At 33.6% G+C, this 19,637-nt stretch overlaps 2 protein-coding genes across 3 annotated transcripts in view; both read right to left on the reverse strand.

Annotated features, from left to right (window-relative positions):
* The window catches only part of LOC128677558 (A disintegrin and metalloproteinase with thrombospondin motifs adt-1-like), a 42,200-nt gene extending 40,946 nt beyond the window's left edge, over positions 1 to 1,254 (reverse strand). Inside the window, exon 1 of the mRNA XM_053758500.1 lies at positions 918 to 1,254. Within this exon, the coding sequence (XP_053614475.1) occupies positions 918 to 1,001 (84 nt within the window). The 5' untranslated portion in view covers positions 1,002 to 1,254. The remainder of the gene's footprint in view (positions 1 to 917) is intronic.
* Positions 1,255 to 9,021: 7,767 nt separating this feature from the next.
* Positions 9,022 to 13,811, reverse strand: LOC128677574 (A disintegrin and metalloproteinase with thrombospondin motifs adt-2-like). 2 transcript variants are annotated; one of them, XM_053758517.1, is made up of 5 exons: positions 13,723 to 13,811; positions 12,879 to 13,290; positions 10,311 to 10,416; positions 9,629 to 9,760; positions 9,022 to 9,180 (listed from the first exon to the last, which is right to left on the reverse strand). In XM_053758517.1, the coding sequence occupies exons 1-5, from the start codon at positions 13,786 to 13,788 to the stop codon at positions 9,144 to 9,146; spliced, it is 753 nt and encodes a 250-aa protein (XP_053614492.1). In that variant the 5' UTR covers positions 13,789 to 13,811; the 3' UTR covers positions 9,022 to 9,143. The 2 variants fall into 2 exon arrangements, with proteins under 2 accessions (XP_053614492.1, XP_053614493.1); XM_053758518.1 differs by lacking the exon at positions 9,629 to 9,760.
* Between the last annotated feature and the right edge of the window lie 5,826 nt (positions 13,812 to 19,637).

A 19,637-nucleotide genomic window follows, 5' to 3' on the forward strand; every position in this document is an offset into this window, starting at 1 on the left:
CGAAGAGTTTCAGTATAAAGTGCAACTGCTTTATTCCACGACGGCACCAGGATCGTATTTATAAAAAGAAATGCATTTTGTAATATCCGTCCATCGATTAATCCGTCTTTGTCTTGTAAAATAAAATTGTATAATCAAGTACTTACTTAAATCTAAGCACGAAATTAGAGTGAGACAAGTTTCGCAATAAGTTAAAAAATTACCATAAAAATTGTAATGTAACCGAGACCAGTGAAAGTTAAATAGATTTAATCCAATTATGTTAAAATGAACCTCATAATGTCTAGTTACTTTCGCGGTTATAACATAATATTGCGTAATTTCATTTTTATTGTACAATTTTATGCAGGTCCGTTTGGAAGGCAATAGGAATGGTTAATTCCTATCAATCCCAAGAGTACAACCAGTCGTGTAACAATATTTTCGATTCGTCCCAGTAGTTCAGACAGAGCGAAGAGCTACGAGACCACTTTAAGTAGGATGGGCTACTGGCAGAATTTAGATTAAGATATGTGTAAATAGCCCATCACCACGATAAAAGTCCCTATTACCTTGATTGCCTTTTACAATCTGCGGGGGACGACAATCTGTCATGAGAAGAGTCCTTATGAAATTGAGTTTTATAGTTTTAATTTCGAATTTCATTAATAATTTTGTTTATAAAAATGAATTCAATTTTATACTACTTATATACCTACCTAGTTATGACCTCATGTACTTAGTTACAATTGGTTACATTTCAAGTACTTATATAATGTACATGTTTAGGTATTATGGCTCTTATTGTATTATGCCTATTCAAAAGTAGAAAAAAATCATTGCCCATTGAAAGAAACATATAGGTATTGCCGTTTTAGACTACCTACAACCTAACTTGAGAAATTTATAAATAGAAAAGGTGTGATTGTAAAACTTACATTATTTCCAAACTTCTCACTTTTGACATCCAGAATCGAAAATAACGCCGCTGCCAGAAACACTTTTCTCCAATACACTACCATATTTACATTAAATCACTTATTAAAATAGGTTAATTAAAAATTGTCACATTTTTCTAAACGGTATAAAAATAAGAAATCCTAAAATTCATTTTCACGCAGTTAAAGGCGCGCAATTTTGACGTTTGAAACTTTTAAAATATTTAAATCGAGGCGCGCGCATTCCGCGGTTTGTTCGGCAAAGGAATAAAGTGCCGTGCGGCTTTGATAATGCCACAGACGGCAATACGCGCGGTTTTGCAGCCAGCGACTGCCTCTGGTTTAGTGCAATTGGTATCGTTCACGATTAGAATGGATAGTACTGTGATAACGTCGATGGTTTTAGTGACTTTTTGGAGCTAAATACTAATGAATTGGTTTACTCTTTTAAGGTATTTTTTCAGTTGGCAAAACACTATATTCTATGTACCTATGTCATAATAAAAATGTATAGATAGGGCAAAAAATATTGGGCAAGTTGACACACATACGTTAGGAACTGTAAGTTATTTATCTTTTATTTTTTGCAACATATTTTCTATATTTATATCTACATTTTCATATATATTGTAGTACATTTGTTAATTAAACAGTAAAAAAATCTATTATAGCAAAAAACTAAATAAATAAATCTTATCAACGAATTTTGTTGATAGCTCAACATTAGAACATTAACTTTTATTAGTAATAGCTTTAAAAATATTTAGCAATAAACATTTTTATCTTGTAAAGTTCAACTCCACTCTCTCACTCTTTTATGTCTATAGAGAAGACAAAATACTATGTGGCTTAGTACCTGCGCGTGAGACTTAAAACATTCATAACCGCATCGAAATAATTAGATTTTTATCAATTTATATTTTTCTAATTTAATTCTTTTGTCCTAAATTCTCAGGTGAAAATCGCGCTTGCCTCTTAATATTTTTTTCACATTTTTATCGTTAACGCCATTAAACTGCAACTAAAATAAAAAAAATTGTACTTATGAATTTTTGTATTTCTGTTTAGTATTCATTTAAGTAATTTTGTATGACACTATAATAATAATGTTATGGCAAAGTAAAATAGTGAAAATGTGTTCAGTAAACTATGAATTCAAGTTCCGCTTCGATTAATACCTCTCTCGCGCAGATTGCAACAAAAACTGTGGAGTCGATATTATGTAAAAATTATTTAAATCCATCATTTCTTTTGGTGCTAGTTACGGATGCGTTAACTATTCCTTATCAATTTATTTCTCAAATTGAATTGATTTTAAATGTATAATTATTATTAAACTAATGAACAAAATAAGTCTGTATAATTTTTTTAATTTGTTTATCTACTGGTATCTTTTAAAATGAATGCTCAAAAAAGTTGTGTTATATTTTCAGGGTTTATGTTAGTTATGTATGTAAGTTTCTTTATTACAACATGTTCTTAAACGCCTCATCAGATAACGATATGTAAGTAGAATTTAACAAAAACATTAGAATAGAAGATTACTGAATAGATAATTACCCTGGATGATATGAACTATCGACATGTGACATCATTAAAAATCTACGTGTCGGTTTTTATAAACATTGTCCATACTAACATTTTAAATGTAAAAGTGAGTGTTTTTTTGTATGTAACTTATAGCTTTTTCCTTCCAGGCATCTTTTCATTTCTTTTCACTCTTTGTAATCGTCCGATCATACCTCGTCAGAGGCATTCCTGTTTTACTGCAACCATCAGCTATGATACAAATTGGTCAAAATGTACACCCATCTCTGAATACATGAGCAAACGTGGCGGTAACTATTTAGACTTATCTATTAAAAAAAGGATAATCACGACAAAATACAGACTTACTAAACAAAAAAAAAGGAAAATCACAAAAAAGAAATAGTTCAAAAAGGCGTCTCCATTCCATTTTTAGTCTGAATTGTATAGCACAGATCGCATTCGATATGTCACACACGTTCTATATGTCTGTCTATTGTTGTGCCTTTCTCCCCGGCTCCGCTGATCTTATTGTTCATAATGTCAGAAATCAAACCATATAATATATGACGAAATTATTAAGTTATTTTAGCAAAGAATATTATCTAAGTACTAACTCACTAATGCTCGTGTGATGTGTCATGATATGGCTTTTATGGTCATAGCCCATCATTCTCACCCATCCATAAGGAAGGCCAGTGTCCCGGGACACTCCCACAGTAATGACAGATGTTAAAATTACGATAAAAAAAAAATAAGAAACTCCCTACTCCTAGTTGCTGGCATCCTCTCCTCTCATCCATTAAAAAAGTGGTAACGGTTATTAATCCCCCTGAACATACATTTTGTAAACATTGCTAAGAACAATCTCGAAATAAATTCTCATTCAAATAAAAAAAAAAGACCAAAATCGGAACCGATTGTGGTCTTTTTTTTTTTTAGCCATAGATACGTTAACTTTACAACTCCCCTCATTCTGTAATATAAGAAATCTTTGACTGGAGTAAAAGAAGAATATTTCTGCAGGTGGAATGATTATACGTAAAAAAGAGTGAATTTTTCAATAAAACCGAGTAAGTAGGTATATATAAGTACCAAATTCAAGTAGCAAAAATGTCTAAGATCAATTTTGGACATCATTCGGTACCACGTACCTCTCCATCTATACAAATAAGGTATTTGTATTCATTTGGGATACAAAACTGAAAGTCCAGCGAAAGTCTGCGCACGGCGAGGGAAAATTTTGCGTGTGGGACGTGATTAGGAATTTTATATACACACAAAATTTTGTAGTATCGAAAATAGTAAGATATACTAAAAACGTTGATCCTTATTAATTATTTATTTATATCATAGTAAGCAGACGTTGATTGTTACTTGATTTAAAGCAAATTTTTTTAGTAGGCACCTAATCTAATTTCAGGGGTTGGACAGAAGTATATTTTTTCCATTTCATGCGCCACATTCGTATGGTCCAACACGGTTTCTTCCTCAACCGTTAGCTACAAAGCCCAGGGCCCGCGTGTAACGAACTTCATGTAAGTAGTTAGAAAGAAAGAAAAACTTTATTCGGTTAAACAAAACACATTTACATATCACGTTTTTGCTAAAGTACCCTATACCTAATTTTCTTGAAATTAATGATGGAAATTTCGGAGATCGAAGCCGAAAAAGCAACCAGCTCAGCTATGTGCCGCGGCATGAGCCACAGCGCTGATTTTCAGCTGGGTCTGTTTATGTGAAATAAAAATATAAATAAAAATTTAAAATATTAGTAGAAATACCTAAAGGGCAAAGCTTTATACAAAAGGGCGTAAAACGCCTTCAATGAGTTTAACAATCGCCAAATTTTCGCATCAAGTTTGATGGTAACAATAAATCTTTAGCAATTACTGACAATGTTTTTTTATCCATAAGACGTCGCTTTATTTTCTTATTTCCCTTTCATTTTTACTAGCGGTCCGTTCCGGCGGCGCTCGGATTAAACCATAATAAAAAGTAGCTGTTACTCCTGAAGGTTTCGTCTGTGTCTATACCAAATTTCAACAAAATCGGTCCAGTCGTTTTTGAGTTAATTCATTACAAAAATAAATACAAATCTTTTCTGTTCATAATATTATTATTTTATGGAATTATGGATTTGTATGTTATTGTATGACACGTATTGAACGAACTGTATGATGTACAATTTCTTACCGAGACCCAGATCTATGTCTGTACCCCGCATGATATATGGATTTTCCTCGCTGTCCATCGAACCGAGTCCATCTACCGCAATCCTTTGTCTCCAACGTTTAATTGCACATGTAGTTATTTAGCGCCGAATAACTGTACTCTTTTGTTTCCATTTTATTGCAGGTCAGTAGAGTAGAGCTATGTTTTGTACATAGCTCTCATTAATAATGCTCTCTCTTTCTCGTCTTCGCATATTTTTTGGCTAAATTCGGAGCTTAAAAGCCGCAAGCAAAATTTTAAAGAATCGTTTGTGATTTCACGACCTGATGTCAGCTCTCTTTGGGAATGCTATTGTCGCTTTCTGTTCCTTAGTCGCCTCGTACGGCATCCAAATGGTCCTAATTCAGGACTCTTTCTTTCTCTTCGAGTTGTCGATTGCTAACACTGGGTATCAGTTTTTATTTAAGTTGTCAGTCATGATTTCATAAAAATTTTCATTGCCCAATATAGAAAATTGGGGGTTAATTTTTAGTAGCCATGCTTGAACGGGGGTCTTTATCTACATGCATACCAAATTTGATCAAAATCGGTCCAGCGGTTTAGCAGTGAAAGCGGTACAGACAAGACGAACTTTCGTATTTGTCATATTAGTATAGATGGTGACAACAAACATCTATACCATCTAATGAAACTATATGAAGTTGCAGACAAAAACACTAGATAGTTAAATAACATGTATATTTATATCATAGACAAAATGAAAAAAAATACCATTTTATCATAGACAATAAGCGAAAGTGTTAACAGGGCTAGCCGCTCTGATTCCTACTTTCATTTTATTGCAGTTTTGTCTGAACATGAACACCTGTTAATTATTATTCATAACATAACTAGCTGTGCCCCGGAGCTCCACTCCAGAATTCCGGCAAAAAAAAAACCTTATCTGCTCCCTCCCCCATCCTCGCGGGTGGGGGTTTCATTCGGAGCTGCGACGTCCCGAAGCCCAGGGCCCACGTGAAAAATAAACCACTGCATTTTGATTTGGCTATGCTTTTACAACCGGCTTCCTGCTTGATGTCAACCCTCTTTAGGGATGCTTTTGGGGTTACTTATCAAGAGTTAAGGCCTTTTAGTCGCCTCTTACAACATTCATGCGAGGATATAGGGTGGTCCCTATTCTAGGGCCCACACGCCACAAAACCACTAAATCTGCTATGCTAGGACATATTCTACTTGTCGAAATCTGTCTAGTACATTTAGCGTGACTGAGTAACAAACAATCTTATATGGGTCATTATACGGACTAGGTGAAAAACTGTTCATTTGTTATATTTATTTATTTTTAAGTTATGTCAAAAGTTGAATCAATCTGTCTACTTAATAATGTATACTATTTATCAAAAATATAATAATTTCAACGAAATCTTATTTATACATTTGTAAAAAATAAAAATAAAAAAGAGGCTGTCATCACACTCCGTGAACTGTTCAGATCACATGGTTCTTTAGAAAACCTGATAAATAAAATAATGTAACACATTTTATTAAAATGAAATCATTTTATTTGTTCATAAACATCTTAATGAATAAGAATACGGATAAATTATTTTTTTTCCATTTAATATGTTGAGATTTGTAGTGATTATACAAATGTTCAAAAAAAAAAATCATCAATCCCGTGAACCACTATTTAGCCCGAAAAAAAAAACTTTGTACGAAATAATGGCTCATATCACTCGGGCAACACTGCTTTTCGCTGTCAGTCATTCGCGCGCGTCAAATGAAAAGGAGGTTATTTCAAATTTAATAAAAAATATTGTAAGTAATATACTATACTATAATAGTAAAGTTTGGTGCGTCAATTCGGTTATGGAAGAATTCTCGTAAATAAAATTCGTATTTATTTTGCCACCGCAGCTCATGATTAATGCAATGGGCACTCATTTTGGTTGAGGGTAAACATCGCAAGATTATTTGTTAAATAAAGGCGAAGCGTGCATTTTAAAAATGAATTCTGTGATCATCAATTCTGTGAACACCTGTGAACTCATTGTTCACAGAAATCACTGGCTTTCGCGGATATTATGGCACTTTTGAATGACATATAATAATACGTCCGTACAAAATCTTATTCCCGCTTTATTAACTCGTGGCACATGCATTCTAAAATAATAATGTAATATTTAATGAATTTAGAGCATATTCCACATTATGTTCATTGAAATAATGGATTTCACGAAAATGACTTGGTTATAATGGTTAGTAAAAATATAGTTATGTACATATTTTTAAACTTGTTATTGTGGTTATGAGCTGTATCTGGTACAGTCAAAGATGGCTAACTGTAGAAAAAAGATGTTATATGAAAAATAGGCTAGAACAATAGAGTAAGTAATGCTTAATATGCGTTGAAACAACTCGTACTAGTGTACTAGTGTATGTAGTCGTCGACGGACAAAAACTCAAACAAGATTCTACTGCTCATGAAGAAGTAAGAAGAAGAAACATAGAAGTATCTTAAGAAGAAAGAAATGAGATTAGTCAAAACTACCCGGGAAATAAAGAAAAATATGGAAATTCTGGAAGGAAAATTATGATTTTTTTGTTTTTTTTTTTTTAAATACAACGGGCAAACGTGCATGCAGGACACCTGATGGTAAGCGAATACCGCAGCTACTTGCAACTCGATATGGGTCACCGGTGCATTGCCGACTTTTTTAGAAAGCGACAGACTCTTTTCTTAAAAACCCCAATTTGAATGATATCACAGAAATGACACCATTTCAATGTCATTTCTGTGAACAAGAATGTCAATTTTTTAAATATTTTTGTTTTGTTTGTTCATCTTGGTTTAATAATTACCATATTACATATTAATGAAGAAATTATGTTCACTTCCGTGATTTCGGTGAACACATACGTCAATTCTGTGAACAACAAAAAAATATTTTTGCGATTTTTTGCATGAATTATAATAAAAAATTGCTTTTTATTTGTGATTAGAATATTTCATCATATTTTACAATAAGTAGGTATACATAAAAACCTAGGATAACCCGACTTTTATTTTTGTGATTTTAAAAATGCCATTCTGTATAATGACCCATATACATCCTTATGCCGGCTCCACACTCGGTCATTGCAAAACTTTACCGGACTCTGTATAGGTTTTTCATTGCGGTAGGTACATAAAAGAACTATACTAGGTATCTTATTAACTACGCGATGTTTACGCAAATGTTTTAATGATAAATTTTTGTCCATTTGTTTCATCAGAGCGGTTTTCAAAAACGCACGTGCAAAAATATTGCTCATTTTAACAATACTCCTGTGTTGTCACAATTTCTTGCGCCTGCGCAATTATTTGCGCCTACAAGTTGTGATTGTTCATTAACAAACGATATTGCTATTAATAAATATAATAGCTAGATATATATAGCTACAGATATCTAAGACCGCGAAAGAATTCCAGAAATAGAAACGGCACTACAGTTACTGACAACAACAACGTGGCCAACCTTCAAGGGCAATAATAGTTCTAAATATTACTGAACGACTTTTATCGTGGTGCAGACACCATGTATAAAAATAAATAAATATATTAGGGCAAATTACACAGATTGAGCTAGCCCCAAAGTAAGTTCGAGACTCGTGTTATGGGATACTAACTCAATGATAATATATTTTTTATAACAAATACATATGTAGACAAACATCCAAGACGCAGGCCAATCAGAAAAAGATCATTTTCCATCACCACCAGGGGATCGAACCCTGGACCTCTCAGCTCAGAGGCAAGCACTTTACCACTGCGCCACCGAGATCGTCAATATGAATGTATGAGAATGCGCCTTCTATATTTTTAAGGTATTATTATAGTAAAAGAGATTGCTATTTTTTTTATAAGGGGCTAGGAACCGTTCTTTAGTTTTGATTATTTTTAGAGAATCTGCATGATTTAACTACGAATTAGAATAGAATGTCCAAGATAGTTATTATATCTGTAAGTACTATTATTATAAAGAGATAAGCCTTTGTGAGTTTGTGAAATTGTGAGTCTGTACGTTTGAGGCTGGTAATCTTCGATACTACGGAACCGATTGCAAAAATTCTTTCACCATTAGAAAGGTACAATATCCAAGATTGCTATTGATAGGCTACATTTTATCTCAAAATTCCCACGGGAGCGAAGCCCCGGGCCACATCTAGTATTATATAATTAATTTTTTAGATTTATATATTTATTTTAGAATTAGATTTAATTTATTAGAATGTGATGTGAAAAAGTGTCTGTGAAGGTCTAATTTCTGAGTATATGATTTGATTTTGATATTTGTCAATTTTTTCTTTACATACTCACTTCCTACATCATTTATTACATCAAATTGAAGTAAAAGACTGAATACAATAACTTTATTTTTATACTAGGCATAATTACATTTTAGGAATACTAATTTTTCTATTGGCATTTAATTATTTACAATAAATAATATATTTAACACAAAAAATATCACATTTACTTATTTAAAAAACATTTTTCAGGCACTGAGAGGCTTGGCTCCTGTAACAAAATAAAAATAAATTATTTCAAACGAATAAACCTGCACACTGGTTGACACTAGTGTGTAATATATATTGTGTATGTAGCATTTGCTCGCGGCTTCTCCCGCGTTTATTTTATGCGTCCATTCATAACTTATTATTATTGTCAATATCTCGTGTTCCAAGCAACGTATCGCGATGAAACCTACACGAGAATTTGAGTTAGACTATCCGTTACACAACTATGAAATGCCTCCTCCAATTTCATTTAGTAGATTTTGCGTGATGCACGTACAAACAGACAGACTGACAAAATTTAAAAAGATATTGTTTTGGCTTCTATTATAAGTACAGTCCCGTTAAGAACCCTCATATATATTTTTCTTTAATATCTCCTATACGTATAGACATAGCCCACTTGCGGTTTTATTATAATGTGTGTGGAGCTGACATAAGATTGAACTTACGTCAAGAATTTCAGCGTAGCCAATCGACTGCACACAGACCACGTGTTAGGTCTCCTATGTGGGTTGTACTGCCTTGTCATAATGTGCCTCTTGTCCAAACAGCGGGCGTCGTCATCGTGAGCCACTCCAAGACTGAAATCGTATGGTAATGCTGCGATTCCATAGGGTTCTCATAGCGCTTCGACCGCTGCGGCCGCGCTGTCATTACGATCCGTCAATTTTCTTGAGGGAGGAATCATTTTCAAAGAGGATTCATACAATTGACATTAACACACAGTACAGATTTTAATGTCAGACAGTAAAACTAATAATTCTTGTCTTTGTTAAAGTGTGAAAGACCACAGAAGGTAATCTAAATTGATTTCTGTGGTTCAAACGATCTGATAACCACTCAAAGGCAGATGCCTTTGAGTGGTTATGGTGGTGCGGCTGAGATCAGCCGCAAATGATTTTTCATTCATTCAAAATTCTTTATTAAATTTAGGATGATATACATCACTTATTGACGTCAAAAAAAATACTTAAACTAAATCTACTGCCGGCTTCCAAAGCGCAGGTGAAGAAGAAGCGGCGCAACAAACTTCACCGCAGCCTTTTCTCCAAGGAAGTAAATTAACAAATATAGGTACACAGTATTACACATGATGAAATGACACTAAACAAGATGAAGGAGTTGACTTACCTATGTGCAATTTCATGGGCCAACAGATAGACAATATTTCTTGGCTTCCATTCCAATAATGTGCAACTGAAGTAGGTGCTGCATACTCCGCCTTTGTAGGTGCGACCTGAAATATTCTGACCTATTTAACCCTTTAAACCTATACACTGATATTGTATTTGAACGGCGTAGGTATGTTAGTTACGTCTTCACGGCTGAATCGCTGGACCAATTTTGATGACATTTGAGTAAGGAAAAAAAAATGGCAGAGAATTAAAATTCTATAAATTTAAATAAATTAATAAATATATAATTAGGACAGATCACACAGATTGAGCTAGTCCCAAAGTAAGTTCGAGACTTGTGTTATGGGATACTAACTCAACGATATTATATTTTATAACAAATACATATGTAAATAAACATTCAAAACCTGGGCCAATCAGAAAAAGATCATTTTCCATCATGACCCGACCGGGGATCGATCCCGGGACCACTCGGTTCAGAGGCAAGCGCATTAGACTACGCCACCGAGGTCGTCAAAACACATTTAATAACTTTAAGTGAGCTACATCTTTAATTTATGTCTGTCTGTATGTTTGTTAGCGCATCACGCAAAAACTATTGGATGGAATTTGATGCAGTTTTCACAGCTGTATAGAGGATAGTCTAATTTAAAATCTGGTATAGGTTTCAACGTGATACGTTGCTTAGAACCCTAGATATAGACAAAAATAATTTATGAGCTGTTGCTTCAAGCATTACTTTTGTTTTTATATGTATTGTACTGTATCCATATCCATACTAATATTATAAGGAGTAAAGATGTTTGTTTTTGTTTGTAATGAATAAACTCAAAAACTACTTAATCGATTTTGATGAATATTGGCACAGAGATAGGCGAAACCTTCAGTAGTGACATATACTACTTTTTATTATAGTTTTACCCGAGCAAAGCCGGGGCGAGCCACTAGTACTATTATATGTTTGAACAAATAAACGTATTTTTCTTTCTTTATTTCTTTCATTTTTGTATTAGTTGGGATGCTGACCTTACCAATCAAATCAATCTGTTCAGTAGGCTCAGACAGATCAAATTGGTTATGATAAACGACAGACAGACAGATAAATATTGATGCAATAGTAGTAGTTTGATTGACCTTGCAAAAAAATAAATGTGACAAGATATTTTGAGGTATATACTGCTTCATTATTGATTTCTTCTTATAGATACTAATCGAGTGTGTTATTGCTGATTAAGGCATCTGACATAACTTTACAAATATCGCCATCTAATGCAAGTAGACGACAAACACACTAAGTGAACTTAACCGTCTACTAGTGTGCAGAATTCGTCATAGTTTTTATTCAACTTACTGTTTACTATAACATATGTCTCAGATTGGGTCGAACCTGGGACCTTTTGATCGCAGACGGGTTTCTTAACCCCTATACCACCACCGCTTATAGTGATGAATAAGGAGCCGTGCCATGATAGTTACATTGAGAATTTTAATTCTTGTAAATATCTAAACGACTTCGGTGGCGAAGTGGTAAAGTGCTTGCCTCTGAACCGAGAGGTCCCGGGTTCGATCCCCGGTCGGGTCATGATGGAAAATTATCTTTTTCTGATTGGCCCGGGTCTTGGATGTTTATATATATATATGTTATAAAATATAGTATTGTTGAGTTTTGTATCCCATAACACAAGTGTAGAACTTATTTTGGGGCTAGCTTAATCTGTGTGATGTGTCTTAATGTATGTATATTTATATCTATATAATGGCACCATGTTTTGAAGTGCCTTCCGAAAGTATGTACAAAGGACTCCGAATGGGTGAATTTCACAAGAGTTTGAACGCGGCGTTTAGCGTTTCATTAGTGTCCGATGTTTTTTTTTTTTTAATAAAGAATATTTTTTTATAATTAATAAAATTAACATTGTAGAAGCACTTATTACTTAATTTATTAGTGTGTGTATTCAAACATGGATGGTACAATTTAATAAACACTTGTAACGCCACGCATTATGACCTCTTTAGTCTAATAATATATATATATATATATATATATATATATATATAATAAAATATCTTAAATTATTTATAGACCCTTGAAGGGTAAGTGTTTTAATGTTTCGGAAAAGTGTTCTAAATTTTACAGTGATTTAATGCTATAGTTTATGTATTATTTTATTGTTCACAGGTCTGTATTTTACTTATTATTACACCGTACTGTGGTACGTGCCGATATCGTTATGGTAATGAATGAGACAAAATGTGATTTCAAAATATCAAGTGGAACAATAATTTAAAATTTTGAATTTAGAATGAAAGAAATAAAAATCATGCCAGCGCGCACGCGATATGACTAAAGAGGTCATAATGCGTGGCGTTACACACTAATGAGAGCCCGCGGCGGAGTTCTAAACGCTCGTGAAAAATTCACCAAATCTTCCGACCTTCTTCTTTTTCTTCCCGTCGATCTCGCAGAATCGAGACACAATAGAGAAACAAATGAAATGTCTTCGTTAACCGACATTAATGCAACAAGCTCCTAAATCAGAAACAATAAAATTTTCATAAATACCTGTCGCTTTCCAATTTTTTCTCATCCTGTTTAAATGATACATATCCAACCCGGTAAGAAGTACTGAAAAATAGTTCATTTTCCTTAAATTTTTCCTCTCTCCTTGCCATGTACAATATCTCTTTAAATACACTGATATATTTGTGTCATTCACTAATCTTCTCTTTAAACTTCTAGCGTCTATCAATTCCAGCTTTATTCTTTGATTTAACGATGGCTGCAAGAATAACCTCTCAACTTTTTTCAATACATTTTTCGATATCGTCTTCATAGCGTATCTAGTTCTGTGTGGTGATGACTTCCGCAGTTTAAGAGTTAGTTCTTTATCGAAATGTATCATTATCGGTATAGTAATGTTGGTGAATTGCTCGAAGTACTGTATTGAGTTGTCATTTATGTGGTTCGTGAGTCTCTGAAATGCAATCAAAATTATTACTAGAAATACTTACGATGTCGTTTTTAGTGCAGTCATCTTTATGCCGTTATTCTATCATTTTAATAGGTAACTCAGAACGTGACATTCGCAAAATGTCACTCTGGAAAAGGTACGTCATTTTCGAAAATTTTTTTTTCTATGTTGTTCGTTATTTATTTTGCGCTAAAATAGATTTATCTTACCAACAATAAATGATCCATCAACATGTTTTTTTAGTTCAAATAGAACAAAACTGATTTTGTTGAATAAAACAAAGAATAGTAATTTGTTAATTTTTCGGTCACATAAAATTATATTACAAATATTAATATTTTATTTTTTCACCGATCTCAATACAAGTTAACAGAAAAAGAAGAAGAAGAAGTAATATAATTTTATACAGTACTTTTATAATTTTTACAAACTTACCTGCTTACACAATCCCTTGGGGAAAATTACGAACCACAATATCACGGAACACAGTCCAACAATCATTGCTCTTCGTCTCACTATACCAGTCTGACTAAATAAAAGATATGTCCTAACTGCATCAAACTATACATTGTTAAAACCCGAGTTTGCCTGCGAATTCTAGGTATCCTATAGGTCGCATTGTGGAAAAAGTAATATTTCGCCTCGAAAATAAAGAAAAGATTAGGGAAAATATGGGTTCTGAATCTCCGTTGCATAGTTCAAATATTGTTTTTAATATTTTTTGTCAATTAATTATTTTTACCAAATTATTATAGTAGTACTTTTACCAGTATTAATTAATTAATTTTCGAAATTGTCACTTAAATTATAATAAATAAAATGTAAGATTATGTAAAAAAGGAAAAATATATAGATAAACTTAAACTTTTTATTGATGAAATAAAAAATATCGTTATATTAATACAATTAATCTGATGTCAGGTATTCTATTAATATTACCTAGAGCGCTTCTTAGGTATCCCATTTACTTTAATTAACACATCGCAAACGTCTATGGCACCGAAGCGCTAAAATGTTTGTTTTAGTTTGTTATGATTTTCGCGGAAACACAAAAATGTTGTCGTCGAAGCGTTTGCGCCTGTTTGGTCTGACAATTAATATTATCGAATAGGTACTGTAGAAATTTTCGTTGAACAGAAAAAGTAGACGTAACCCTTGACTTCGACAGTACTTCTCTGAATTGGCGTCGTCATTTCGAAATGGGTACAGACTTTAACAGATACCTATGTGTATAAGAACATATAAAATTACCCAAATTCATAGTAAATTTGTTGCTATTCCCGCCGCTTCTGAAAGTAGATGTTATGTAATCTGTGGTTTACCTACTATAAGTTACTTTTTAGCTGTAGTTTTCTTGTCTTGTATGAACCTTGGTAGGTAAGGTTAGGTTAGGTACCTACTGGAGGGAATTATTTAATCTGTGCCACCGCATTATGCTATATGTTACCGTACCAGGTATAATACCTGATACAGTAGTTGGTATAGTACTTGACACAGAAGTGCTGGTATAGCACTTCTGTGTCAAGACATTATACCTAATCTTCGTAATATTAAATTTACAAAAATACTGTAAAAATAAGTTACCAACAGTCGTACAGACAGACGGAATCTTTATAGATAATAAGATATATTGCCCGTGTAACAGTACCAAAGCGCGTATAATTGAAGTTCTCATAACGGACCTTATCGGATGATTATCGTCTGCACATAGTCGATCGCTAAAATGCCCGGGCGATTTGTAAAAGACCTGGCGTTTTAAAAAACGCGTCGTAATCCTATTAAAAATCTATTCATAAATATTAGTGGTAAATGATGACGCGACGGCCATTTTGGTTGCTTCTTTTATTGTCTTGTGTGTTTTAATTGTAATTCAAATTTTTTAAATTAGCAAATAACGATTTATTTTTATTTTTAAGGTTATTTTAAGGTCTCAATCATATAAATATTTAATCACCAACAGTCACGTCAGATGCCTTTGGGCGACTTGAATAAAATCTGACACCAGTGTTAGCAATAACACACTCGAAAAGAAGATGTGACATATTTACATTGTAAGTTCAAAAAATCTTATAAAGTTTACCATTTAACTGTCGGACGTTTTGCCTATAAACGCCACTAAACGCAAACTATTCGAATCTCGTATGTGTCTTATTATGCCGGTGTGATTATATATTGCGTGGTTTGTACGAGAGCTGTTATTTTCCGCAAGGAAAAACCAGCAATGTACGTCGAAATCGCCAAGGTTTGGCAAACTATTTGCCAATAGGGAATACCTAGTTGGGCGCTGGTATTATATGAAGTTCACAGACTGTCTTTGTTTGTTTTAATGGCTTGAATTATGAGATGGACAATTAATTGTTATAGCAGACGTACGTGACTGTACAATACAAGTGGGCTTTTGGTGTGAATTCTGGATAGGTAAACGTTTAAGTACATATTTTACAGGTAACATACATTTTTAGCTACTCAGCTAAAAATGTATGTTACCTGTTTACTACTCAGTAAATCAAAATTTAATAATATCCGATAGAATTTGCAAGATATATGATTGCAATTCAATATTTAGAGACAAATCATAACACTCGTAGTTAAACTACCGGCTCCACACCGTCGCCAAGAGTTCGCCGAACTTTGGCGAATTCGGTGTACATTACTGATTTTTCATTGCGGTAAATAATAACATTCGTACATACAACGCAATGTTCACGCATTCGCGTAGGCATTTGAGTTCGGCGACAGTGTGGAGCTGGCATTAGCTATTTCAAGTGGGTCTGGGTTCGTCGCAAAAATTAGCCTTTATCACTCGCCACGCAAAAGTAGCAAAGCGGACCTTGGGCTCCGGCGCTCAAAGGCTGAGGAAGCCGGGATAACGCTCAGATGAGACAAAGACGCTACAGTACCAACTATAAATCTACAGTAATCTCCTGGATCTTGTATGGATTAAATGGTCGTCTTCTGTCTCTCAGTTTAATTAAAATTACATAATTGGAGAGTGTAGTAATGTCATAGTAACAAACATGAACGGACAGACAAAAATAGCGACTGCATTACATGTTAATGATAAACAAACAACAAGTTTACTTGTTCAGTGTTCGCTGAATCGAGGACAAATACAATTGTTTCTGGGAAATTATCCAATAATTAGTGACGACATTTTTAGACGCAGACCTTACAAATTATTTTAAGGAAAATAATATGATTATAATAATAATTAAATATATTATAATCCTTATACTTTTTTTCGAATAGTTTGTGTTAATTAGTTTTTTTTAATGATAAATAAATAAAATAGTCATTTATTCCAGTAATCTTGGTTACAATATAAGGCCAGGTCTTCCCAGTGAGGAGACCCTAGATCGGTATGCAGTACGAAAGGATAGATTGTGCTAAGGCAGTATAAATCTTGTTTCAGAGACTGCTAGACATCATATACCTTAAGGATTTAAAAACCCAAATCAGCTTCCTAATTGGACTTATCAACGTCTCCAAATGCGGATGCCAGCTTAGCCTTTGATTTACAATTATGCCCAAGTATTTAGTCTGAGAAAACTTGTTGATAGAAGTTTTTGTTTTAAAAGGAATATTTTTTTTATTATAACAAGGTTTTTTTCTTTTATTAATTTTGTTCAGTATTTTTTTTTAAACAGATACCTTTATGCGACTTGAATACAATATTACACCAGTGTTAGCAATAACACACTCGATTTGATGATGATTATAACATTTATTGGTATGCCCGTAATTATTATTATTAGCTTATAAATGAATGAAAGAAAGAAAACATTTATTTGCCAAAAACATGAGTACAAATAGACAAATTGATGTCAAAATGAATTAGACCTACACGTTTTACCGAATATAGGTATGCAAATATAAATAAATAAAGAGGAGCATGCTATCCACTACAAAAAAAAAGAATTATAATGTATACTAGCACTAAATTCTATCCGAGTCTATCATTGTCAGAAATCATTTAAAGTTTAATAACATTTATCAGTTAATAAAGACTTGTGGTGCTTTTTAAATAGATTTAAATTTAAGCTTTTATATTGATTTGGAATTTTGTTGTAAATTTTCGGTGCCATACATACTATGCTATTATTGAGTAAAGCAGTTTTTGATGGGTAACGTTATGAGAATAACGTTCAAAATAATTGTGTATGCGATGCGTTTTCATTAGATTGTAACACGACATTTAATCATTTTATATATGAATAGTTAATTAGTGACTAATATTAAGTGCATACACTATTAAAATCACCGCTAAATTGAAAATGATTGTCTCAAACCTATATTTAAGCATGAACACCATATTTCATACAGACTTACGATTGTTACAATTTTTGTAGGTTTGAAGTACAGTGATAGGTTTGTAGAAGTGGTGGTGTAATGGTTAAGACCTGTTGATCGAAAGGTCCCAGGTTCGAATCCTACTCGTGCCACATGAGTCTGTATACCAATCTGACTCATGTATAGTAGTTTTCATCGAACACCACTTGCTTCCGGTGAAGGAAAAACATCGTGAGGAAACCTGCACACTTGTTGATTATTAACTTGTGTGTGAAATGGAGAAGGCAATGGCAAACCACTCCATTAATAATGCCAAGAAAGTTGTTATGTGTGTTTCATTCCATGTAATGACCACGACCCTCAGCCATGAGGAATATGACTATGGATAGAGAATTTGGATTTTAACCATTAGAAAGAGCATAAAATAATTTTCTGCAAAAAAATTATTATATACATGAAATACGTTTTTATATTTCCGGAAAAACGGTAGACATTATACTACATTATAATCAAATTAGGTCATTAATTAGTTTTTTTTAAATGGATTTTTTACCGAAGATCTTCATAACTTAAATGCGTTACTTTAAAAAATATATATATTAGCAATAGATTAATATGTATTACTAAAATTGCAATTACATAACCAACCTTGGTACTATCAAGTTCAGAATAAATTGAGGATTTAATTAATTTTTATTAATGTCAGGTAATTTTTTATAGACGTTTGACGATATCCGCACGTCTGTACGGCCAATCGTGACGAATTCCTAATATCTGAGATTGATCTGATGACTACAGTCATGGGCAGAAGCCTGGGCTATTTGGCCCTTAAAAAAATGTGACGCCCGACGAACAACGCATTTAGATCTAAATTAAAACTCAAATAACATAAAAATTAGAAATGAAAATCCTCCTCAAACGCGCCGCACCGAGTCAACGTGCCCAGAATGCTGGCAGAATTTCCTCGCTTTACTACTAGACTTATACGTTGAGCAAAGAAAATACCTGATCTCGGATCACCAGTTCTCAATGAGACGCGTTGAAATCTCTTTAAATTTTTGAAGAGATTGAGCTGTCGAGACCATTTTTATCTCATAAATTAAAGTGACATACACAAAATAAACCTATAGAATAAATTGTTTTTGTACCAATTTATTAATTGCACACGTATTATAACCTTTTTTAAAGCTATGTGTGGGCTGAAAATGGTCTGTTTGTGAAGAAGTCCAATTTGAGTCACCACTGAATGGGAAGCCAGTGGCAAGGCTGTGTCATTGTGATCTCACTGTCATATTTCTGTGTATTAATTCAATTTATTATTATTACCTAACAGCAATGTTTAAAATAACCTAGACCTGCCTCATTGTAACATTTATTATCAAATTTTATAACCTGGAGCCTAGTTAATTAAAAGTAGTTACCTGTTTGATAGTTAATCATTTGCTGTTTTTGTGGAAATTAAATATCTTATATTACTATAATACGTAATTTGTTTAATTTGTAATACGTTTGGAGTTGAGCGGTTTGTTAAGGTCGGATGGCAAGAGACCGGACGGGATGCCGTTGGTTCCATGGAAGCTAGGAAGGTGTCTAATTTGGGATGCTACATACGTGGACACTCTCGCTCCCACCCATCTGCAGTCCACCTCATTGAGGGCCGGCGCGGCTGCGGCTACTGCCGCGATTTTGAAGCGAAGGAAATATGGTGACTTGGAGTCTAGCTACATTTTTGTGCCCTTTGCCGTTGAGACGATGGGCCCATGGGGTCCCGAGGCAAAATCCTTTTTGTCTGAGATTTCAGCGCGTCTCCGTGAGGTAACGGGCGATCCAAGGGCGGGCAGTTACTTTGCACAGAGGATTGCCATAGCGGTTCAGAGGGGTAATGCTGCCAGCCTTCTTGGAACCCTTCCAAGCGGCGACGAGCTGGAATTTCTTTATTATTTATAATTGTAAATTTTGTAAAAAAAATATGTAATTTTTTAATGTTTTATAAAAATAAAAAACATACGTAGTGTTTAATAAACATTAGGAACAAATTGGACAGCTAAGAACGATATAAT

The sequence above is a fragment of the Plodia interpunctella genome, chromosome 18 (assembly GCF_027563975.2).
Source record: "Plodia interpunctella isolate USDA-ARS_2022_Savannah chromosome 18, ilPloInte3.2, whole genome shotgun sequence".
NCBI lineage: Eukaryota > Metazoa > Arthropoda > Insecta > Lepidoptera > Pyralidae > Plodia > Plodia interpunctella.

What these genes read in the sequence shown, in the direction of transcription:
- LOC128677574 (XM_053758517.1), bottom strand. Translation starts at nt 13,788, where the DNA reads ATGATTGTTGGACTGTGTTCCGTGATATTGTGGTTCGTAATTTTCCCC. An exon ending in CCAAGGGATTGTGTAAGCAG is followed by an intron (nt 13,291 to 13,722) that starts GTAAGTTTGTAA and finishes ATTGCATTTCAG; the next exon opens with AGACTCACGAACCACATAAA. An exon ending in AAAAAATTGGAAAGCGACAG is followed by an intron (nt 10,417 to 12,878) that starts GTATTTATGAAA and finishes AGAATATTTCAG; the next exon opens with GTCGCACCTACAAAGGCGGA.